Genomic DNA, 25,000 nt, shown 5'->3' with positions numbered 1-25,000 from the left:
TAATTCTAAGAATGTTTGCTAAATATCTGTCAGTCAACGTATTTCTTTCTGCAGTTTTAATGTTTTTCATGCTGGAAAAAAAAATCTGCTCGCAAGAGTATGTACTTCCCCACATACATCATAATTTTCTGGATAAATTTATAATTTGATTGAATTCATTGAGAGAATGCAATTGCTTATAAAATAAATGAAGTGTATGCTTTCTATGGAAAGTTTTTAAACCTTCCCGACTTTGCAGCTCAATCAGTTCAAGTTGGTACTCAATTGGTGCTTTATCATATTGAAATGAAAATGGATATTAAATAATTTTAACTTAATTTCAATCTTTTTAAAATCAGAAAATCTAATTTTACGTTCAAAACACACATGGTGTTGCCACGATACTTATGATGAATTGTGTCTCTATGTAATCAAGCAACTGACAATATTATAAACTTAGTATGCATGCTCAGCTGTAAATTTCATCTTAATCATATTTTTTTTTTAAATTGTTTTTGTTTATTATTTTGTTTATTAAATATAAAGTATTTCAATTAAATTTACATGAAGGCTCTCTAGCTCACTACATGATAAATTTGCTAAAAACTTTTTTTTTAATGAGAGTCGATAGTGGGCCGCATCCAAACACTGAGTGGGCCACAATGTTGCCCGTGGGCCGCAGGTTGGACATCCCTGGATTAGAGGGTCTGCGAGATCCGTTTGCTTTCCTAAATCTGTCAACGCGTTTTGATAAGCGTGCTCAAATCTTCATTTGTGTTTTGGGGAATCTGTCATCGTACGTGATAAGACTTCTCCTTCGTGTCGATCGAGTAGAGTACGTGTCTTTTTTTTTTTTTTTTTAACAGACTGGACTCGTACACGTATGTCTTTGATCAAAGCCACGTGGGGATTGCGCATTTTTTATGTGAAGTTGCATCAGATTTCCGAAGCTTCTAGAAGAATGGTCTCAGAACGTTTGTGTCATCTGCCCTGTCCAGTTTCCGTAAAGGAAGATTTCATTAAATCTTAGAACCGCGAGGCGATAACATCTCTCTCTCTCCATCACATAGCACTTTTGATCTTAAAGTAACGTAACGTAAACTGGTCACTCGTAACTTAGAATTTCATATTTGATATTTCTTAGAGTTTGTTTAGTGTTATTTAGTTTTTTTTGTGGAACTGAAACAAACATTATTCGTAACGGCGCGCCTCTGGTTTTTTTTGAAAGTGTATAAAACAAAACTACAGCAAAGAAAGAAGTTGGTATACCAAAAAGGTAGTGTGTTATATTTTTATTAGTTGCAACTAATAACGGTTAGGTAATAACTAATAACTAATAATTGTTAGGAACAGTGATTAACTAATAACTAATAACGGATAGGAAATGTGGTTAACTACTAACAGATGGTTGTGAAGGTTTGGTAAAAACTGATGGTTACAATGTTTTGAGTGAAAACATTTACACTTTTACACATTGCGTATTTTTGTGTTTGTGATTGTTCCATTGTTTGTGCACTTGTTCATTTTCTTATTGAAGTGTGTCTTTTTATTTTATATTTTCGTTTGCATTCTCAATTTAATTGACTTAGTTATTTTCATTGCTTAATCATTGCACATTTAATTAAATTTAACAATTGACTTAGTTATTTTCATTGCTTAATCATTGCACATTTAATTAAATTTAAAACTTTGAGATTAGAGGGTCTGCGAGATCCGTTTGCTTTCCTAAATCTGTCAACGCGTTTTGATAAGCATGCTCAAATCTTCATTTGTGTTTTGGGGAATCTGTCATCGTACGTGATAAGACTTCTCCTTCATGTCGATCGAGTAGAGTAAGTGTCTTTTTTTTTTTTTTTTTTTTAAAGACTGGACTCGTACACGTATGTCTTTGATCAAAGCCACGTGGGGATTGCGCATTTTTTATGTGACGTTGCATCAGATTTCCAAAGCTTCTAGAAGAATGGTCTCAGAACGTTTGTATCATCTGCCCTGTCCAGTTTCCGTAAAGGAAGAAGATTTCATTAAATCTTAGAACTGCGAGGCGATAACATCTCTCTCTCTCCGTCGCATAGCACTTTTGATCTTAAAAGTAACGTAACGTAAACTGGTCACTCGTAACTTAGAATTTCATATTTGATATTTCTTAGAGTTTGTTTAGTGTTATTTAGTTTTTTTTGTGGAATCTGAACAAACATTATTTCGTAACGGTGCCTGGTTTTTTGAAAGTGTATAAAACAAAACTACAGCAAAGAAAGAAGTTGGTATACCAAAAAGGTAAAGTGTGTTATATTTTTATTAGTTGCAACTAATAACGGTTAGGTAATAACTAATAACTAATAATTGTTAGGAACAGTGATTAACTAATAACTAATAACGGATAGATTAGATTAGATTATAACATTTTTGGCACATAACGGATAGGAAATGTGGTTAACTAATAACAGATGGTTGTGAAGGTTTGGTAAAAACTGATGGTTACAATGTTTTGAGTGAAAACATTTACACTTTTACACATTGCATATTTTTGTGTTTGTGATTGTTCCATTGTTTGTGCACTTGTTCATTTCCTTATTGAAGTGTGTCTTTTTATTTTATATTTTCGTTTGCATTCTCAATTTAATTGACTTAGTTATTTTCATTGCTTAATCATTGCACATTTAATTAAATTTAACATTTGTGAATTAATTTGCATTTACTTAGAATTCTTTTCAAGTTTTAGTATTGCCTAACACTTTCGAATTTTGATTGAATTAATTTTCTTGAATTTTGTGATAAATTAATTTTGATTTAATTTTACTTAACTTGATTCAAGAATTAATTAAACTTTACTTTGTTTTCAAGTAACAGTAATTTTCCCTGATATTGTGAATTTCACTTATAAATTTTGAATTGAATAATAAATTTTTGTATTTAAAATTTTTATAAGTGTTTTTATTTTTATACCAGTATATTTGCATTTGATTATATTTATGTTAGGTAGAAACATAGAGTGGTAATTGATTTGCTTTCCTTCAATTTACTTGAAGTGACTTAGAACCAGGGAAGTACTTAGACTTCTGAAATCAGGGAAATACTTACACTTTTAAAGTTGTTGATGGAGTGATGCCCTTTGATTAATTTAATTATTTACAAGATTACCTCACGCCTGTTTTGATGAACTTAGTCTGATTTTCTGCAATACTGGTAAGTTGTTAAGGGATCACTGTTGCCTTTAGAGTATTCAGTCTTTTAATACATGTTATGAGGGTTCAGGTGTCTGGCTTTTGGTGAAGTAATAATTGATGAACGGTAACCAGATACTTGGCACTTAGTACCTCTTGTATTAATGGTGCCCAGAGACCCAGAAAGCAGATTTCATTATCACTCTAGAATATACTGGTGGTGTTAGGGATATGTTTTGTTAGGAGAGTGACCATATAGTTTTGTTTTGCATTTATTGTATTGAATTTTAAGTTGATAACTTAGAGGAAAATGGCTCAGTTCAAGGTTCAGGAATTTTTAGCAGCCCCTTCTATCCAAGTTTTCTCTGAAACCACTCTGACTAAGGCACAGTGGAGCGCTTTAGCAGTGGCATTTGGTGGTTGTGTCTACTAGTATGGTAAAGGCACAAATAAGATGTATTGCTATGGAATCATTAATAAACTCTGGTAGAATAACTGATGAAGATGAGTTAGAATTGGCTCAAGAGTTATTGAATGTAGCACGTGCTGATCTCATAAATAAGCAAGCAGAAAAGAAAGAGAAAAGTGATACAGAGTTAGAGCTTAGACGCATTGAAGCAGAAGAGAATTTGATTAAGCTAAAAATGCAAGCTGAAAGAGAGAGAATGCAAGCTGAAAGAGAAAGAATAGACAGGGAAAAACAAGAAAGAAGAGAAAGAGAAGAAGAAAAAGCTGCAGAAGAGGAAAGAGAAATCGCAAGACATGAAAGGGAAATGGAATTAATAAAAGCTAGATCCACATTACCTGTAACTCCGTCTAACCCTAACCAAGGTAATCAAGACCCTGTATTTGATGTAGTGAGAGTACAGAAGTTAATCCCTAAGTTTACTGAAGAAGCTCCAGATGAGTTTTTTGATCACTTTGAGAAAGTGGCTTCAGGTATGGGATGGCCAGAGGATAAATGGTCTGTTTTGCTACAAAGTGTCTTGATGGAAAGGGTGGGAGAAAGTGCTTATCTAGCCTTAACAGCTGATCAGTGTAAAGACTACAAGGTACTTAAACACAGTGTGCTACAAGTTTACCAGATGACCCCAGAGTACTACAATGAAAGATTCAGAAATTTAAGAAAAGATGAGAAGGGAAAACATTCTAGATTATGCTTACAAAGTGAGAAGGTGTTTCAAACTTGAAATTGGGTAGAAGCTGGCTAAAGTTAAAACTTTTGATGAGTTAGAAGAGTTAACTTGTTCTTGAACAGTATCTTAAGGGAATTCCTTAACATATAAGAGCCTATTTAAGAGAGAGAGAAGTGAAGAAACTTGACAAAGCTGCTACACTTAGTGAAGATTACAATATACATAATCAGTAGTAAACATAATTACAATGTCAAGTACCAGAGTCAACAACGCCCAGGTTTTAAGTCTTTTCCAAATAACAGGAACAAATTTAATGGAAAACCTACCAGTGATACTACTAAGAGTACACAAGGTGATACACCTCAGCAAACTAATGTGAAATCCTCATCCAGTTTTTCAAGACAGTTACAGAAACCTAATGTTGTCTGTTTCAAGAGTGGAAGAGTAGGACACTACAGTCAAGAGTGTTACCGGAATCAACAGCAGTCAAAGCCAGTTGGTCAAGTTGTAAAACGTGACCAGGTGAAACAAACTACGAAGAGCAGTGTGGGAAAGAATCAGACTCCAGAGAAGAATGAAACTAAGCAAGCTGAATGTTTAGCAACTAGTGGAAATGTTACCTCAAGCAGTGAGTGGCTTAGCAGTGTGGAGGCTTTTAAGCCATATATCTATGAGGGTATGCTGTCAACTCAAGAAGGAAGTATGCAGGTACCAGTCAAGATATTACGTGATACAGGGAGTAACCATAGTGTGGTGTTACGTGGTGCTCACCCTCAGTTGAAGAAGAGTCTCACAGGAGATTCAGTTATTTTCAAGGGTATAGGAGAGGAAGTAACTCCTATATGCCGCTTACGCCTGTCATGTGAATTGGTGACAGGGAGTGTTGATTTTGCTGTAAAGGACTCACTGGCTGTGGAAGGTGTACATGTTCTGTTGGGGAATGAAGTTGGTGGTGTGCCATTTATTCCTTGTCCTGTAGTGACAGACAAACCATTGAGGATTAGTCCTACAGTAGAGTTGGAGAAGAATAACCCCCACCTGTTTCCTAGTTGTGTAACTACCAGAAGTATGAAGAGGACTACGACTGTAAGTGAAGAAACTGAGGATTTACACACCCAAGAAGGATCAAGTGAAGGATCTTTGTGCTTAGAAGAATTATTCCAGGGGAGTGAAGTTTCCCATAATGCTGACCAAGAAGAGATTTCCCAAGAAGATGAAGACGACGACGACAACGAAAAAGAAGAACCTGATGTTCCTGAAGAGACTCCGAGTAGTCAAAGTGTTACTGAAGACAGTAGTGAAACTATAGTAGCTGAGTTAGCAGATATTGAGAATTCAACCCTTGAAGTTGGTCAAGTGACAAGAGAGAAGCTGATGGACTTGCAGAAGAAGGATGCATCGTTAACTGATTTGTTCTTCAGAGTTGTTGATCGAGAAGAGATGCAACAAACTCCTACCTGTTACTATCTGAAGGAAGGTTTGCTGATGAGGAAGTATAGACCTACAGATATACCAGGAGATGCTGTATGGGGGCGAATATCATCAAATTTCGATTCCATATCCATTGAGAAAGCAAGTGGTTGCAGTAGCTCATGAGTCTGGACATATGGGAATCAGGAAGACTGTGGAGAAGATCATGAAATATTTTTTCTGGCCTGGACTTCATAAAGATGTTAGCAGGTTTTGTCGTGAGTGTCATACCTGCCAGATAGCTGGAAAACCGAATGAAACCATCAAGAAAGCCCCCCTACAACCTATAGAAGTTAGAGGAGAACCCTTTAGCAAAGTGATTATAGATATGGTTGGACCGCTGCCAAAAACAATGAAAGGAAATGAGTATTTGTTAACATTAATGTGTCCTGTGACAAGATATCCAGAAGCAATCCCTGTTAGAAACTTATCTACCAAGATAGTTACTGAAAAACTTGTGGAGTTTTTCTCAAAGTTTGGTATACCAGAGATAGTACAAAGTGACAGAGGAACAAACTTTACTTCAAAGTTATTCCAGGATGTGATGAATTTGTTAGGAGTGAAACAACAGTTATCCACTGCCTATCATCCAGAAACTCAAGGTTCCTTGGAAAGGTTCCACCAGACATTGAAAAGTATGCTGACAAAGTATTGTTCTGAGTCAGGAAGAGAATGGGATGTTGGTTAACCATTAATGTTGTTTGAAATTAGGAATGCTTATCAAGAAAGTATGGGATGTTCACCTAATGAAATAATTTTTGGAAGAGAAGTGAGAGGACCATTGAAGATTCTTGCAGAAAATTGGGAAGAAAACCAAGAGGAAAGCCAAGGAGAGTATGTGAAGAACTTAAGGAAAAGGTTGAAAGAGATTAGAAAATTCTCTTTAGAAAACTTGAAAATGAGTCAAGAGAAAATGAAAAGGAGATTTGATGCTAAGACTAAGCTAAGAAATTTTAGTGTTGGTCAACAAGTGTTAGTGTTCTTACCTGTCAAGAGTTTTCCCCTCACTAATAAATTTCAAGGTCCTTACAAGATAATTCAGAAGTTAAGTGATAGAACTTATGTGATTGAAACACCAGAAAGAAGAAGAAGACAAAGGAAGATACATGTGAACCTCTTGAAACCTTATTTCTCAGAAACTAAAACTGAAACTGTGTCAGCAACCCAAACAACTTTATCTACAGAAGACGATGATGGCTACGAATTCGGAGCTGCAAGCAAGATGAATAATTCTTCAATTTTGGAAAATTTGGAGGATAAACTGAAACATCTGAGTGTTGAACAAGGTGAAGACTTAAGTGAAGTAATTAGAAGTTTACCAGAAATTTTTTTCAGATGTGCCTAGACGTACTGATCTGACCAAGCATGAAATCAAGATTCAAGAAGATGGAAAACCTTTCAAGCAAAGAGCCTATCGCTTATCATTGTATCATCGAGATGTTTTGAAGAAGGAAGTTGAGTATTTGCTGCAACATGGATTAGCAGAACCCAGTTCAAGTCACTTCAGTTCTCCATGTGTGTTAGTGAAGAAGCCAGATGGTTCATTTAGGATGTGTACCGATTATAGGAAAGCTTACTCCATTTGGACTATATCAGTATACTGTTCTGCCGTTTGGACTGATGAATGCACCGGCAACATTTCAACGAGTGATGGATCAACTGCTAGGATCAATAGAAGGAGTAGGTGTATACCTAGATGACATCGTGATTTACTCTACAACGTGGGAAGAACATCTGAAGATTCTGAGGAAAATTTTCAAGAAACTACAAGAAGCAGGATTAACAGTCAACTTAGAGAAGAGTGAGTTTGGCAAGGCAACTGTACAGTATCTTGGGTTTGAAGTTGGGAAAGGCATTCTTGCTCCAGTTAATTCTAATGTAGAAGGTATCCGTAAGGCTACCCCACCTACTACCAGGAAACAGCTACAGAGATTTTTAGGCATGGCTGGATTTTATCGTCGGTTCTGCCCAAATTTCTCAGCCGTAGTAGCTCCCTTGACAGACTTGACTAGTCCCAAAGCTAAGTTTATTTGGACTCCAGAGTGTCAAGAATCCTTTGAGAAGGTAAAAGCCATTTTAACTTCAAGACCAGTACTTCAAGCTCCAGACTTCAACAAGAAATTTGTGATACAAGTTGATGCTTCAGACTGTGGTGTTGGAGCTGTTCTACTTCAAGAAGATGAAAATAATATCTACCATCCTGTGTGCTTCATGTCTACAAAACTTAAAAAACATCAGAAAGTATACTCGACAATCGAGAAGGAAACTTTAGCCTTAATCACCGCATTTTAAAAATTTGAAGTGTATGTGAATAGAACTAGGAATGAAGAAATTTTAGTGTTGTCTGATCACAATCCACTGTCATTTATCCAGAGAATGAAAAACCATAGTCAAAGACTGACCAGGTGGTCTTTGTGCCTGCAACAGTATAACTTAAGAGTGCAGCACATTAGTGGCAAAAACAATGTAGTTGCTGATTATTTATCTCATTACGAATCATTGGATTCAACACCGTGATAAAAAATCTTCTGGGGGGAAGTAAGGGATTTTGACGAAGGAAAAATCTATTTCTGGGCAACGACCTGTGTCGCCCTGTGAAATGGTTCCTTTGATACTATTTCTTAGGAATAAATACTGCTATTCATCCTAGAGAAAAAAGAAACAATATAATGCCAAGATAAATGGCTCGCTCACCTCTAATAGAAGTGTCGGTATAATAAGGAGCGAGTGGAATCACTACCAGAGGTCCCTTGCCATTTAGCTTCTTCTTTCGACAAAACCCCGAACTACGGAGGAGCCGTGCTACAGCTCCCGGTTCTACTACTACCGTGAGCGCCTCCGACGCCTGTGACGTCATTCCTGAAGATAGCCTCCAAGCTTGGGGTAAGCTGGGTGAGGACAATCTAACTACAGGGTGGGGTTTCACAGGGTGACACAGGTCGTTGCCCAGAAATAGATTTTTCCTTCGTCAAAATCCCTTTTCTGGGCTTAACCTGTGTCGCCCTGTGAAATAGTACCAGAGAATGCTAAAACACCAAGCTTGAGGGACAGTACAGATAAATAAGAAGGTAAAGTTAAACACCTGTAAGGTTAATAGTATAATGATCAACTCAAATTACAGACTTACAATTATGGTTAAGAATGAGCCCTTAAACATGGGTTATAACTTAAAATTAGTTAGCCTAACAACAAGCAAATTATCAGGTTAGGCAAAAGACAGGATCATAAGTTGATAATATACATAACAATGGAAGTGAATCCCAACTAGAATGGTGAACAGCAAAACTCAAGGTAACCCAATACATTAGAGGCGGACTAAACTAAGTAAGGGTGCAATGGGCAGGCAGAAGGGAAGGCTACAAGAAGATATAGGAATTATTAAGAGTCAGGAGAAACTGTGTTTCCAGCTGCCACTGCTGGAAATTTGAGGGCTTCTAAGGGTTTTAGGTAGTGCCGTTTGAAAACTGTCGGAGATTTCCAGCCTGTATATATTTCTTAAGATTGTCAAAATTCATGTGTTGGAAATAATTAATAGATGTGGCCACCGCCCTAACATCGTGGGCCCGAGGAAAGGACTCTGGGTTGGCCTGTTTAATGAAGTATAAAATTTGTTGCCTGATCCTTTTTAGGGATAATGTACCACCTTCCTTCCTAATGAACAACGGGCCTGAAGATTTCAGAGTTGTTCTACTTAGGTAGTCTCTTAATGAGTTGACAGGACAAAGGGAAATGTCTTGAGGTAGTGGTAGGATTTTCCACGAGGACCATCTGTCCTGTGGATCTTCATTTTTGGCTAGAAAGTGGCAATCTGGGGATAAGAGGACTTCCCCTGAGGGGAGGAACTCATTGTGACCTGGTTCCCTTGATAAGGCTGACAGTTCTGATATTCTAGCTCCAGAGGCTAAACTTAATTAAAAATAGGGTTTTCCTCAGGAGGGATATATAATTGCAAGAGTCATTGTTAATGTCTGAGGCCAGTTTTGAGGACATCATTTAAGAACCAAGAGACTGTTTTTAGGTCTCGTTGATGGTCTTAATCTAGCACAAGCTTTTGGTATGGACGTAAGTACGAATCCGTAAGATCTATGCTAAAACCAAATTGGAAGATCTTTTTAAGAGCTGATTTGGTCGTAGTGATAGTGCTTGCTGCTAAACCTTTCTCAAACAATGATCTGAAGAAAGTTATGGCTAGGTTCGTTGTCATGACTTGAGAGTTTGACAACTTAAGGAACTCATGCTAGTTTCTTGACAAAGTGAATCATATTGCCGGAGTAGTAGATTCTCTTTTATCTGATTCCAAGAATGAAATATTCTGGGGATCTAATTTCTGCATTCCTCATAGCTGCGAAATTTCAGAAAATCCATAAAGTTAGGGTTTCTGAATTCTTGAGGAAGCGGACATCGAGTTTGCTGAGTTTGCACTAACTGGGTTACTTTTGGGGTTGGGAATCCGTAGGGGTCGGAGTCTCAAATCTAGGAGTAGAGGGAACCAATTGCTCTTGGGCCAGTTGGGAGCTACTAGAGCTACTTGGCCTTTGAATGTCCTGAGTTTGTCTAAAAACTTTCATGAGAAGGTTTCCCCGACCGGGGAAGGGAAGAGGTAAATGTTCTTCATTCGTTCCAATCGAGGATCATTGCATCTGTAGCATATGCTTAGAGGATCGAGGTTGGGTGCCATGTTAACAGGGGAGTTTGTGGTTTGACTCCGGGGGGGGGGTGGCGAAGAGGTCTACTTGAAGTCCGGGACTTGTAGACTGATCCAATTGAATGAACTCCTGTCCAGTGTCCACTCCGATTCCAACGGAACGGAGCGAGACAGAGCATCTGCTACTACGTTCTTGACCCCTGCCAGGTGAGTGGCTGACAGGTGCCATTTGTTTTTGTTTGCCAGAGAAGATGGCTATCATGACATGGTTCAAGTGGCTTGACTTGGATCCGCCCCTGTTGATGCAGAACTACTACTGCACTGTCCAGAACTAGTTTGAAATGTGAGTTCTTGGGCGGACGGAGTCGTTTCAGTGTGAGAATTACTGCCATAGCCTCCAGTACATTGATATGTAGCTGGCGGAATGTTAACGACCAAGTTCCTTGAACTTTTTTGTGCTGGGAGTATCCTCCCCACCCTGTTAGTGAGGCATCTGTGTGGATCACTAATGATGGAGGAGGGAACTGTAGAGGAATTGCTTTTGAAAGATTCTTTGTCTCCGTCCAGGGGCGGAGACGTTTCCGTAAGATCGCCGGGATAGAAGCTAGTTTGTCCCGTGATCTGCAGTTCGCTTTTGAGCGCCATACTCTGTTTATATCTTTGAGTTTGGCTCTGAGCAGAACGTCTGTGACTGATGTAAACTGGAGTGAGCCCAGGATTCTCTCCTCACACCCCCGGGATGTTTGTTGTTGTTTGAGAAATTGTTTTGTAGCTCTTGCTATTTCTTTCCTTTTCAACGACGGAATTGATAGTGTGTGCAATTGCAAGTCCCACTGAAGGCCTAACCACTGGAATCGAGATTCCGGTGTTAGTCTGGACTTGGTTTTGTTTATTTGGAAACCTAAAATGTTCCAGGAATCTGATCACTTTGACCGTTGCTTCCTTGCATTCTTTGGGGTTCTTTGCCCAAATAAGCCAATCGTCCAGATAAGCCACTAGCATTATTCCCTGTTTCCTTAGCTCTTGCACTACTGCTTCCGCCAATTTGGTGAAGATCCTGGGGGCTATGTTGAGCCCGAATGGCATTACTTTGAAGGAGTAGGATTTGTTGCCTAGTTTGAAGCCTAGGAACGGACGGAAGTGTTTGGCTATGGGAACATGATAGTAGGCATCTGTAAGATCTATAGAGGTTGTGACGGCCCCACGGGGAAGTAAGGTCCGTACCTGCGAAACGGTCAGCATCCTGAACTTGTCGCAATGAATGTATAAGTTCAGATGGGACAAGTCTAGGATGATTCTTCGGTTTTCCGAGTCTTTCTTTGGCACGCTGAACAAGCGTCCTTGAAATGTTAAATTGTTGACTCTTGAGACTACTCCTTTGAGAAGGAGGTCTTGGGTATACTCTACCAATTCCGTTGTTGGTGCTTGATAGAACCTGTTGGTTGGAGGAGGGCCCTCTAGCCAACTACAACCTAGGCCTTTGGTCACTATACTCTGAGCCCAAGGGCTGAACCCCACCGCTGGCCGGAAGAGGTACAGCCTCCCTCCTACCTTGGGACTCTCACTGCTGGTTTGCCGAGGGGCGGCCACCTCTTGCTCCTCGGAAACCTCTTCCTCTGTTTGCAGCCCTGCCGGACCCTCTGAACCGAGAGGCACCTCTTGCTCTGCTACCTCTCGCGAACCTATTGAAAGTTTGAAAGTTCTGGCTTTCATAGTTAGAGTTGTAGGCTGGAGAGACAGCAAAGGAAGTAGAGGGTTGGGGTTGCTGGGACTGAGGGGTCAGGACAAGGTATTGTTGTTGACCCTTCGACGATGGTTGCCCTTGTGATGCTGGGACTGCCTGAACCAACGTCTGCTGAGGAGGCTGGAAGGAAGAGAACTTCCTTGGTTTCTTCTTGATCCTTTGGTTAGGACCAGAAGATTCCTGTCTCCTCTTCGCTACCAGTCCCCACCTGACTTTGAGGCACTGGTTGACCTTTGAAGCCTCATGAAGGACTTCTGCTACCACTGGAGCTGGGAAGAGGTCCGTCCCCCAAATTGAGGAAGCTATCAGCTTGTTCGGTTCATGGCGGATAGTAGCTTCCGCCAGAACGTGCTTCCTGCAATTCCTCCTGGCTATGAGGAAGTCGTAAAGGTCACACTGCATGGTGTGCAGCAGACCTTTAGCCATAACCTTAAACAACGGCTCTAGTTGGTATACAAGAGCCGTCATCTCCGCCATAGTCATGGAGGAAAGGGATCTCGCGAGCCTAGTCCGGGCGTCGTACTCCGTCTGGATGAGGGAGTCCAACAACCTGGGAAGCCTCTCACTAAAGAGAGTGGTGGCACAGTCCGCCTTGAGTTTTCCTACTGAGAAAGTAGGAACCGCCCCTTTGAAGTACGTCTCGGAGCCTGGAACTAGGAGAGAGGTGGGTTCCGTCTCCCGTAGTTGAGGCAGGGGCTCGTCTTTCAGGGCTGCCTGAAAGGATGCTTCCACTACCTTAAGGGTAAGTGGTAGCGGAGTCCCTTCCACCGGAGTGAAAATGGTGAAGGGACTTCTAAAGGCTGTGATGCAGGTATTCTCACACCCCCATTCCTCTAGACTCCTCATTAGAGTCTCTGCTGTGCCTGTTTCCTGCCTCGGAAGGATAAACTGTTTCCTTGGGAACTTTGTCCTCCCTCATCATGGCTGCTTCCGTTAGCCGGACGTAGCCAATGAATGGGGGTTGAAGGTCCCTGGGGTGGAACTCGACGTCCTCCCACCTTTGAGTTCCTATGCCTTCGATGGTCAACATTCCGTTGACAAACGGGGCATACGATGCAATCCTCCAAGGATTGGCCGCCTTGAATTCCGGCAGTTGGCTGGAATCCGGCATTGGAAGATGAGAAGGTGGCACAGCCAGGGGGAACCTGCCGCTATCGAGGATTGAATTCCGGCGATGGCATTCTCCTGAGTAGCCAGCCGTTCCGCCAGCGATTGGATCGACTGGCTGGAAGACGCAACAGAACTGGAGAGCTGGGAGAGTACCGAGCCGACCTTGTTGTCTACCAAGGCCCCTACAATCACTCCCACCTGCTCCAGAATGTTGGCCGAAAAGGATTCGGGATCGAAAAGAGGGACTTGAGCCCTATCCTTACGGGATTTACGTTTGGGAGACCTCGACACAGACGAAGAGGCCTCCCTTGACTTAACTGCTCCGGGGTGGTGAGCCGGAGCTACAGCGTCTGCCAAGATGACCGATTTCTTGGGGAGAGACTTCTTAAGTTTCTCCTCGGTCGACTTAGCCTTGGGGATCACTGAAGCAACCTTAGGACGGACAGACCGCTGGTCTTCATGGAGAAAGGGAACTCAGGAAAGGGCCCTGAGAACCCGCAGAAGCTGCCCCTACTACACCCTTACCTGTACCCATCGAGTCTATAGTCATGGGTTCGACGTCGAGGTTCATTGCCGCGACGTCTTCCGCTACGTCCTCTGGAAAATCCCCATCCTGAAGGGAGATCATGACTTGGAGATCGGCCAGCAAAGGGGCGGCCACTACCGGGTCCACCACTAATCCTTTCTTGGCTCCGGGGAATACCAGGTCCGCCATGTCCTGTGTAAGAATGTAGGGGCGGCCCTTCGAGTTCCGGCCAAATCCCCCCACCCATGCTTTGAGGGTAGTCAAAGCCTTCTTCTTCTCCTCGTCAGAACCCTGTAAGAAAGGTCTAGAGTTAGGGAAAGGATAGGGGAGGAATGTCTGTTGTGTTGAGACTATATGAATATGTGTCCCACATGTGAAATGTATATAATAATAACAAGTATTCCAGGTGATGAATGAATGTAGTGCTAAGAAAACTTACTACTAGTGAGGCATCGCCTACTAGCAAGTAGCAGGTTTGGCAGGCTTCGTGGTGCCAAACTAGAAAATCCTCCACCTTCACTGCACATCCAGCATGGGAGCGGCAAACTATATGGCCGCACGGGTCTTGGAGGATGGCATTGCACCCAATCTCCTGGCAGCACAACATCTGTAAGTCAAAGGATACATGAGTACCAATGACAACCTCCGGTGGTATAATTATGCAAAATATCCGTGGGTGCCGGAGTAGGACCGACGGATAGTGTTCTACGTATAAGTGGCACGCAAAAGAAATGCCGGAGTAAGCTCTAAGGCTCACTCCATATGAATATTACGTGGAAAAGTTACGAGGGGGGAAGAAAGTCTCTGCCTCCGCCTAGGCTCACTTGTTATATGGGTAGAATAAACTCCGTAGGGCCCGGAGTTCTCCGTGTGGCCTGGAGTTAAGAAAATTGAGTGAGCAATGTCAAACTTCTGTTGAAGCAAGGGATAGGACAAGAGGCAGAAATAAAAAACCCCCCGGAGTAACGCAAAAAGTTCTAAAATAAAGTAACAGAAAAACCCATCATATCAGTAAGTGCTCGTGTGAACTATCCTAGGTGGATAGGCACCCAGTGGTCCCCTCCCCCCTCTCTTATTGTCCAGTAGCGGCGGAGTGACACCTGCCGGACTGAACTGGGGGGAGAAGGGTTAGGGAAGTACGTGGGGTAGGGGAACCTTCCCACCTGAGCGGCCAGTTAAGGACGGAGGAAGTAGGGGGAGAAGGTCCCGAGCCCCCGAGACACATGATGAATGAGAACACCAGTAGGGGGGAGCTCCCCACCAGCCCCATGAGTCACCCCCTCTCATGCAGACTCGGACGCTAGCTGTGAGAAACGAGTCATCACCCATTGGCGTGGGTGGGAATGTGTGGAGGGGGGAATGGAGGGGACGGGTGGAGGACCCCGTAACCGGGTGGCTCACCGCGATCGACCAGCGGCCTTCCCAGCCAGGTGTAAACACGAGGTGGGGAAGATCCGTCGGAACAACATCAATATCACTGATATATATAGGATTACTTATAATAAAAATAAATCAATCAAAACAAATAAATATAATGCGATATCTTAAAGCTAGGCTAACACGGGGAACACGAATAAACTAAACAATCAGAAAGTATAGGCTAATAGCCGATCCGAAGAAAGGGGTATGTTAGCCCAATCTAACCTCTAGTTCAAGATAACGGGGGGGCAGGCTAATCGCCAATCGACAATTGGGGTATGATAGCCTAACCTAACGGTAAAGACAGTGATAACAGGGTAGGCTTATCGCCATACCGAAGCACGGTGTATGTTAGCCCAACCTAGTACCTACTATAAGATTAAACGGTAATCAGGAACTAGAGTAGGTAAGAGGGAACATCAGAATAAATAGTATGATATGACTCTCAAACCCATGACTGATAAAAAACTCCTAACAACGTAAGGCGTAGCTAAGCTAAGGCCCGAACGTGCGGTCGGAGCGTGCCCCGTGAAGGCCTAACTAATAAGTTAACTGCATAAAGATATAGAGACTATGTGTAAGTAACCATATCAATAGTACTGTGGAAAGGGAAATCCCTAACGGTATGGGAGACCAAAAGAGAGAACCCTTACCGCCATGCGGTTGGGGCAGACCGGGCCGATAAGGCTCCGAACATATAAAAAACACGAAGATCATCATAAAATGAGATCAGTAACCCCCAAACAGTACTTAACTTAAAAGCAGAAGCTGAAGACATCTTGAAAAATCCTTGATCAATCCAGAAAAAGCAATTGCACAGCACAAGAAAAAAGCAACGTGTGGCGGCAATGCGTGCTATCAAAGGAATGACGTCACAGGCGTCGGAGGCGCTCACGGTAGTAGTAGAACCGGGAGCTGTAGCACGGCTCCTCCGTAGTTCGGGGTTTTGTCGAAGGAAGAAGCTAAATGTCAAGGGACCTCTGGTAGTGATTCCACTCGCTCCTTACTATACCGACACTTCTTTTAGAGGTGAGCGAGCCATTTATCTTGGCATTATATAGTTTCTTTTTTCTCTAGGATGAATAGCAATATTTATTCCTAAGAAATAGTATCAAAGGAACCATTTCACAGGGCGACACAGGTTAAGCCCAGAAATATTATATATTGCTACTGTTAAAATGCATATATCCCCTCTTTGAAATGTCATGTAGAATTGTGTAACATTTTTTCAGATTCCTAGATAGCTTAGAGATAGGATGTTTTATAATGTGTTCAGATTTCGCATTACATAATGTAAAAGAATATATATACTATAACGTAGAATGTAAAAAGAGAGAAATTTTCTTTGTCCGTTCGAAACTATGATTGTTTCTCCTTTTATGTCAACACTTTGAGATTTAGAGGGTCTGCAAGATCATTTGCTTTCCTAAATCTGTCAACGAGTTTTGATAAGCGTGCTCAAATCTTCATTTGTGTTTTGGGGAATCTATCATCGTACGTGATAAGACTTCTCCTTCGTGTCGATAGAGTAGAGTACGTGTCTTTTTTTTTTATTTAACAGACTGGACTCGTACACGTATGTCTTTGATCAAAGCCACGTGGGGATTGCGCATTTTTTATGTGAAGTTGCATCAGATTTCCGAAGCTTCTAGAAGAATGGTCTCAGAACGTTTGTGTCATCTGCCCTGTCCAGTTTCCGTAAAGGAAGATTTCATTACATCTTAGAACCGCGAGGCGATAACATCTCTCTCTCTCTCTCCATCACATAGCACTTTTGATCTTAAAGTAACGTAACATAAACTGGTCACTCGTAACTTAGAATTTCATATTTGATATTTCTTAGTTTGTTTAGTGTTATTTAGTTTTTTTTTGTGGAATCTGAACAAACATTATTTCGTAACGGCGCCTGGTTTTTTGAAAGTGTATAAAACAAAACTACAGCAAAGAAAGAAGTTGGTATACAAAAAAGGTAAAGTGTGTTATATTTTTATTAGTTGCAACTAATAATGGTTAGGAAATAACTAATAACTAATAATTGTTAGGAACAGTGATTAACTAATAACTAATAATGGATAGGAAATGTGGTTAACTAATAACAGATGGTTGTGAAGGTTAAGTAAAAACTGATGGTTACAATGTTTTGAGTGAAAACATTTACACTTTTACACATTGCGTATTTTTGTGTTTGTGATTGTTCCATTGTTTGTGCACTTGTTCATTTTCTTATTGAAGTGTGTCTTTTTATTTTATATTTTCGTTTGCATTCTCAATTTAATTGACTTAGTTATTTTCATTGCTTAATCATTGCACATTTAATTAAATTTAACATTTGTGAATTAATTTGCATTTATAGAATTTTTTTCAAGTTTTAGTATTGTTTAGCACTTGTGAATTAACTTCAAATTTTCAATTAATGCCTAACACTTTCGAATTTTGATTGAATTAATTTTCTTGAATTTTGTGATAAATTAATTTTGATTTAATTTTACTTAACTTGATTCAAGAATTAATTAAACTTTACTTTGTTTTCAAGTAACAGTAATTTTCCCTGATATTGTGAATTTCACTTATAAATTTTGAATTGAATAATAAATTTTTGTATTTAAAATTTTTATGTGTTTTTTATTTTTATACCCCAGTATATTTGCATTTGATTATATTTATGTTAGGTAGAAATATAGAGTGGTAATTGATTTGCTTTCCTTCAATTTACTTGAAGTGACTTAGAACCAGGGAAGTACTTAGACTTCTGAAATCAGGGAAATACTTACACTTTTAAAGTTGTTGATGGAGTGATGCCCTTTGATTAATTTAATTATTTACAAGATTACCTCACACCTGTTTTGATGAACTTAGTCTAATTTTCTGCAATACTGGTAAGTTGTTAAAGGATCACTGTTGCCTTTAGAGTATTCAGTCTTTCAATACATGTTATGAGGGTTCAGGTGTCTAGCGTTTGGTGAGGTAATAATTGATGAATGGTAACCAGATACTTGGCACTTCGTAACAATATATATATATATATATATATATATATATATATATATATATCTATATATATATATATATTATATATATATACACACACACATCACACACACATATATATATATATATACTATATATATATATATATATATATAAATATATACAAAACACCACACACACACACAATATATATATTATATATATATATATATATATATATATATCTATATTATATACTATATATATATATATATATATAATATATATATATATATATATATATATATATATATATATATATATATAGATATATATATATATATATATATAGTATATATATATATATATATATATATATATATATATATATATAAATGAATTAGACAAATATGTCCAAATTATCGTACTTAAAGGATTGAAAGGGGGTTAAAGTTTGTGTGGCACATCTGAATTAGAAGTGAAGAAAATTGGTGCATGGGAACAAAAGGTTGACCACCCTTGGTCTACATAATCTATTGGCCTTTCGCATCTTCCAATACCTAAAAATTATTCATTCTATTAGACCACCCCTTACATTCTTATCCTAGTAAGGGAACAAAATAAAATTGCATTCATTACTACTACCAGCAACAAGTGTGACTATCATGCTCAAATGAATGCATTTGGTTTACACAAAACTCATGTGTACAAAACCCAACATTTCTATCTCTGCTTCTTGTAGCTGACATATGGGAAATCAGAAAACAAGCACAACACTGTTCAGGAGAAAAGCAGCCAGATATAGGAAAATTATTTTAGCCCATTGACACCACATGCACAAGGACACAGCATGAATAATTCTGACATGAACATAAACATTCCAAAACCAACTGATGTAATGCAGGTGGTTACAGACTGTCCATCCAGGTCAGCCACACTAATTTGTTCATTTTGAATTTCGATCGCACCTAATGGTGCAAAGGTGTGTGCTAACTTTAGCAGTAGGTAAGATTAATCACATATAATGAAAAACCACTTTGTACGTTCTTCAACTTTATATATATTGTATATACATACAGCCATGTAAATAGAAAATAGAGCACAATACTGTATTATGATTCATAACAAATTATTTAGGACGCGTACTTTAGTGTATGCTTTTTAAAATACCATTATGATATGGCATGCATATAAACTGGACCAGTGTATCTTCATTATTCAAATAATGATTAAAACTTTAAATAGCAACAAATGCAATATAGTTTCATTTTGAAACAGTCTTATCCTACTTCAATCATGTTTTTGTTATACTACAATGCCTTTTAAAAGATCAGCACTGATTGGTCAATAATTCAATTGATAAAGTATATCTTAAGTAGCGCATGATTTATTGAACAAGTAACGCAAATGCATAGCATTAGTTCCTAGTTTAGGAGGTTGCCCAACAACAATGTTTGAAGAAGGAGACTCCATGCTTTCCATTTCAGTCTGTGTAAGTGCAGTTTTGAGGAACTGTGTGCATGTTTCAAATGACATCTTTTGGATAGGAGAGGAGCACGTTGTTAATGCTGTCCTTGAGCAGGCTTTGTATATCCCTTCACATGTAAAATAATCAGCTAAAAGACTGAGATGCCGGAAGTTAACTTTTATATCATAAGCAGACTGTACAGCTCTTATTTCACGAATTATGGACCGCTGAGCAGCTTCAATGCCATACATTTGTGCAACTTGATGAATGTTATTTGTGTATAGTTTATTGACATTAAGTAAATGTTCAAATGCAAACATTCGCAACACATTAACACCTTCTGTTCTTAACACTAGTTCATTATTCTTTTGAACAACAAATACTCGACGAATTCCAGGAACATTTCTAACCAATGACTGCTCTGAAAGTTCTCTCACAATAGACACCATATCATAGGCACTATCTGCAACAGGCAACATGAACTCTACTTCACACCATAACTGTTTTTCTCTATCTAGGTTATAGTCATTAATCCATGCTATATAGTCTCTTAGAGCTGATATTCTTTTGTTAGCTTCTTCCTCACTCACTGAACATTTTGAATTCTTTCTGAAAGTGCTACAATTTTCACTGGAACCTATTCTTTCATCCTCACTCCCTCCTTCATTATTGTCCGCTTCTGGCATCTCTTCACCACCCTCCCCCTCCTCCTCCTCTTCATCTGAGTAATCTAGTCCTTTACCTTTGAAAGAACTGTCTTCATCACCAGATTCATCATCACTATTACTAGCATCACTATCATCTTTGGCAACATCTTTTTCATCCGTATTTTCATCTACCTCCTCTGCCACTTCTTCTTCTTCTTCATTTTCTTTGTTAGCCTTTACTTCCTTTTTAAGTTGCCTCATTGAGCAATAGATTTTCTCACGTTTAAGAGATTTAGAAATTTCCTTTATTATTTTTGATACAAAATGTTTTTCAACATATGCTAATATATCAGCAGGAGTCACAGCATAAAGGTGTTTATAATGCTTCTGTGGAAGAAAGCTTAACTTGACCTTAACTAATCTGCATAATTTCCCATTGGTACCAAACTGAAGCCTTGACACAACATTCATCTTTAGTAATACTTTAGACAAGGGGACCTCTGATAACATTAATCGGAGCTTTTCTGCTTGCTGCCTTGTTACATGTGGATAGAAAGGGATTTCCATTATAGGAGTAGACATGTTCTTGGAACCAGTTCTTAAAATCTCTATCATCCGAGGAACACCCAGAGTGACATTAAGCTCATCTTTTCCAGCAAAGTGGAAAGTATTAAGAGTCATCTGTGTTAGTGGTTCACCAAGCGCTTGTGCACACAATGCACCAACTGCTTCTCCAGGATCTACTATGGACATCAGAGCTTTCACATGAATTGTTTGTTTAACTTGCTTCTGGGAAAGTTTTTGTTCAGCAACTGGCTGTTTCAAATAGTGCCCATTATAGTATTTTTCAATCAAAGTATCAAGAGCTTCTGAAACAACACCTAAATTTGAAGCACTAGCAACCCTTGAATTGACTGGGTCTGGAATCTTCTTTATTTTTTTATTATACTTATTCTTTTCTTCCAAAGGCAATCTGTGCCAAAGTTCCTGTAACTTTAAGCTAGTATTTGTACGACCACTATCACGAGAGTAGCCCTCCAACTGAACAGAATCTTGCACTCTCTTACAAAACTTAAGAAATCCACTTTGACGTCTTGTTCCTATATTATGCTTTTCTATCATCTTTTTCTGTTTTTTTAAAAACTTTAACTGCTCTTGGTTACTCAACGATAATGCAGTTGATAATGTAGAGCTGTTCAAAAGGCGACTGTAATTGTTAACTAGTACATCCATAGTAGCAACATCTGACAAGAATGGAACTTTAGTAACATCTAAACCATCTTCTCCATAATTAAACTGTAGTACCAAACCATCACTATTACGAACAGTCATGTCATAGCCAACATGAATCCCCTCCAAGTGTTTAATTAGGCAACGCTGTACATAACCACTATTTGCCGTTTTCACCGCAGTATGTTGTAAGCTATCACGTCCGACAATACACAAAAAAAAGTAAGACTTGGGATTGATTCCCGTCATGAAACGATCAGGAATGTACCCACCAGAGCGTGGATCAATGTCATAAGATTTGAACGATGGAAGTGATTTGCCTGCAATACTAAGCGGCATTCTCTTGCCATCTATTGCAACAGAGCCAAAAAGGGAAGCCATCTGATTCATATTAACCTTTGAGCCCTTAGCACCTGTATCAACCATCATTTTCATTTGATTATCTAAATTGGGTCGTAGGAGGTGCCTTTCATTTTTAGCAGTTATTCGGGATGTACTTGGGCCTAAAGCAGATGTGTATGCTGCATCAATAGCTGCCATGTTCTTTTCATTATTAGCCATATGAGCTGACTCATAATAGTCCCGAAATTCTGTCTCAAGAACATCTAACTTCTTGAAAACATCATATGGTGCATCCCTAACCAACTGCTTCAAGGATTCTCTACGTGTATGAGATGCATAAAATGGTGTAACAAAATCTTTGGCAGTAATAGTATGGCCAACCCACTGAAGGTAATACACACACAGACGATTTATTGCCGTCATTATCTTGTAGGCAACAGAGCCACCATAAAGCTCATAACAAATATGGATTAAACCATGACTGGTAGATCCAATGGCACATTTATCTACAACACCACACATCAACTCACCATCTCTCATTACAAATTCTGATTCAGTTAATGCATCTCGTTTCTTCTCTGGTATTCCACCACCTCTCCATCTTCTAGCCACTTTAGTCTGCCATATATCAACCTTAACAGAAGTTTTAAAAGTAAATGAGGGTTTGGCCTTACCAGATGGAATAACGTTATGCAGAAGAGTGGATATAACTTGTTTCCCTGACCATAATTGTTGTGGTTTCAGTATACATGGAGGCAACACTACAATTCTACCAGTGTGATTAGGTAGTGCAGCATATACTAGTTGGTAATAATCTTCTCTATTAAAAAACTTTCCACGCATTGAAATCTTTACACTGGAAACCACACAATCTTGTATAAGACCAGCGAGAGGAGATCCATCTTTCGGTGTTAGATATTGATTGTGTGTTGTTACTATGTGTTTTGCCTCACTGCGAGCAAGCTCATTCTGGGGAAAGTGCATATTAAACTCATCTCCATCAAAATCAGCATTATAAGCCTTACAGTTGGCATAAGGCATACGTAATACACGATCTTTTGGCATCACACGGGCACGATGAGCTTGTATGCTAGGCCGATGAAGTGTTGGCTGTCTGTTCATTAAAATATAATCTCCATTCTTTAACTGTCGATAAACAATCTTTTGAACATTAACTCTCCTGGTACATGATTCAGGTGGTGTTAAAAGTTTTTTGGCAAGAGCACTTCTCTGACCTTTATCCATTCTCGCAAGATGTACTTTTTTCCCTTCTTCATCCTCTACCATTAGTGCACCTGGGTATTTTTCTGGTCCATTCATAACAAGTACTCTCATTTCTTCAGCATTCCAGTCATTGACAGGTACGGGATATGAAAGTTTAATAGCAAAGTCCATGGGCACTCCAACTTCATCAATAGCAATGTGAGGATCTGGAGCAGCCACTGAACGAGCAGAGAAATTCACTCGTTTACCCATGAGATTATGTCTCATTAATCCAGCCTTTTTCTCTAAAATCTGTTTAATACCTTTTGAAGTGACTTGTTTAGTATTGGTTAATTTTGCATCATACAAAACATTGACGTTACACTGTATTTGATACCACATGTTCTGACACTTTTCTTCGACAGTAGTCCCTGATATTTCTTTGTACAAGAGTATTAAATCCTCTGGGATTTCCTTTAGGGACCCGTTCAAGACCGACACAAGTGGCCCAATATACACTGACAGTTTTATTATGTTCTTCAAAACTGCAATACTCTCATGTTCTGAAATATAACCATCATACATTTTGCTATAAGGATGAAACTTGGGAGGAACCACTAACAAAGTGTTAAGAAAAAAAGTATCCGTAGGATATTCTATACCTGTGGCAGATAACAGGGGATATAAAGCACTCAAAATAATTTTATCAGTTTTCCAACACTTCCTTAGAGCACGCTGTATTTGCTTAGGAGTCAAGACTGACTGAGGAATTTCAGTATCAGTGACATTCTCAACATTGATTTTCTGACTTACACTGTATTTTTTTACAAACCGATAACTCTGCAACATCAGCTTTTCAAATAAGCAGCCACAATATGGGCAGTTTTTTGGTACATGGCAACTATCCCAAAACTTTTTCCTTATTGTTTCTCGAACAACATTTACATTTGACGTCACCTGTCCATAGGATGTACCTTTCCGGATCACTTCAGCCAAATAAGAATCAAGTTTTACAGTTAGGATATGTAACACAGATGACGGTAAGATTGCACTTTTCTCTTTCTCATTTTTCTTACTATGACCCACTTCCTCGGCCTCAATGGTTTTGGCACATGAAAGGACCTGTGAAACATAGTCTTCTAATTCTACAGCTTCTGCTAAGAAACCCATGTCCAAAAGTTTAATCTGATAAGTAAGTTGCAGAATCCTTTCCATCTTAGCAACAAATTTATAACAAGACAAACAGATATGGGAAACAATACTCTTCAGTACATCATAAAAGACAGGATTATAAACAGGAAGAGGTAACTCAATGTGACCACAATGACCTGCACAACTGAAAGAATTCAGACGACAAGTAGCACATATATCATCACTTAATCCAATGGGCCCTAAACGAAGATCATACAATCCATTTGCTGAAATGTGTCCTAGACGATTAAAGGTTTCTGGATTGGATATTCGCATCACAGATATCTTCTTAATTTCTTCATCAGTGTAGATTCGAAAACCAAGGTTTTCAATAACAACGTGTTCTTGACCAAAGCCTCCCATTTTCTTGAATTATTCTTGAGCAGTCAACCTACAAAATAAAAGACAAGACATGAGAACTAATTACTTATATCCTGTGAACATAGATTTACTTCTATTCCATAAATTTAAAAAGAAAATGTAGTTTTTATGTTAAAACAAAGTTTAATGTATACTTACCTGGCAGGTATATATATATCTATATTCTCTGTTCCACCAGGCAGAAATTTTCAAAACTCACGGCAAACGCTAGTAACCTATTAGTAGTTCAGGCAACCACCACCCCGTTACAGTGGCGCTAGCGCTAGGAACCGTTCCCAATTGGGCCAGATTTTCTCTGAACCCTGTCTCCTGAGGGGAGGAGGGTGGGAATTAAATTATATATACCTGCCAGGTAAGTATACATTAAACTTTGTTTTAACA

At 39.2% G+C, this 25,000-nt stretch overlaps 1 protein-coding gene across 2 annotated transcripts in view; it reads right to left on the bottom strand.

Moving 5' to 3' along the window:
• Positions 1-18,584: 18,584 nt before the first annotated feature.
• LOC135206959 (DNA-directed RNA polymerase I subunit RPA1-like) overlaps positions 18,585-25,000 on the bottom strand; it is a 38,952-nt gene continuing 32,536 nt past the window's right edge. For both annotated transcript variants that reach the window (XM_064238513.1, XM_064238514.1), the window contains exon 2: positions 18,585-24,629. In XM_064238513.1, coding sequence (XP_064094583.1) covers positions 19,529-24,601 — 5,073 coding nt within the window. In that variant the 5' untranslated portion in view covers positions 24,602-24,629 and the 3' untranslated portion in view covers positions 18,585-19,528. The remainder of the gene's footprint in view (positions 24,630-25,000) is intronic.

Source organism: Macrobrachium nipponense, chromosome 31, assembly GCF_015104395.2.
Source record: "Macrobrachium nipponense isolate FS-2020 chromosome 31, ASM1510439v2, whole genome shotgun sequence".
Classification (NCBI taxonomy): domain Eukaryota; kingdom Metazoa; phylum Arthropoda; class Malacostraca; order Decapoda; family Palaemonidae; genus Macrobrachium; species Macrobrachium nipponense.
The sequence above is the reverse complement of the archived record's forward strand: the minus strand, read 5'-3'. Positions and strand labels throughout refer to the sequence as shown.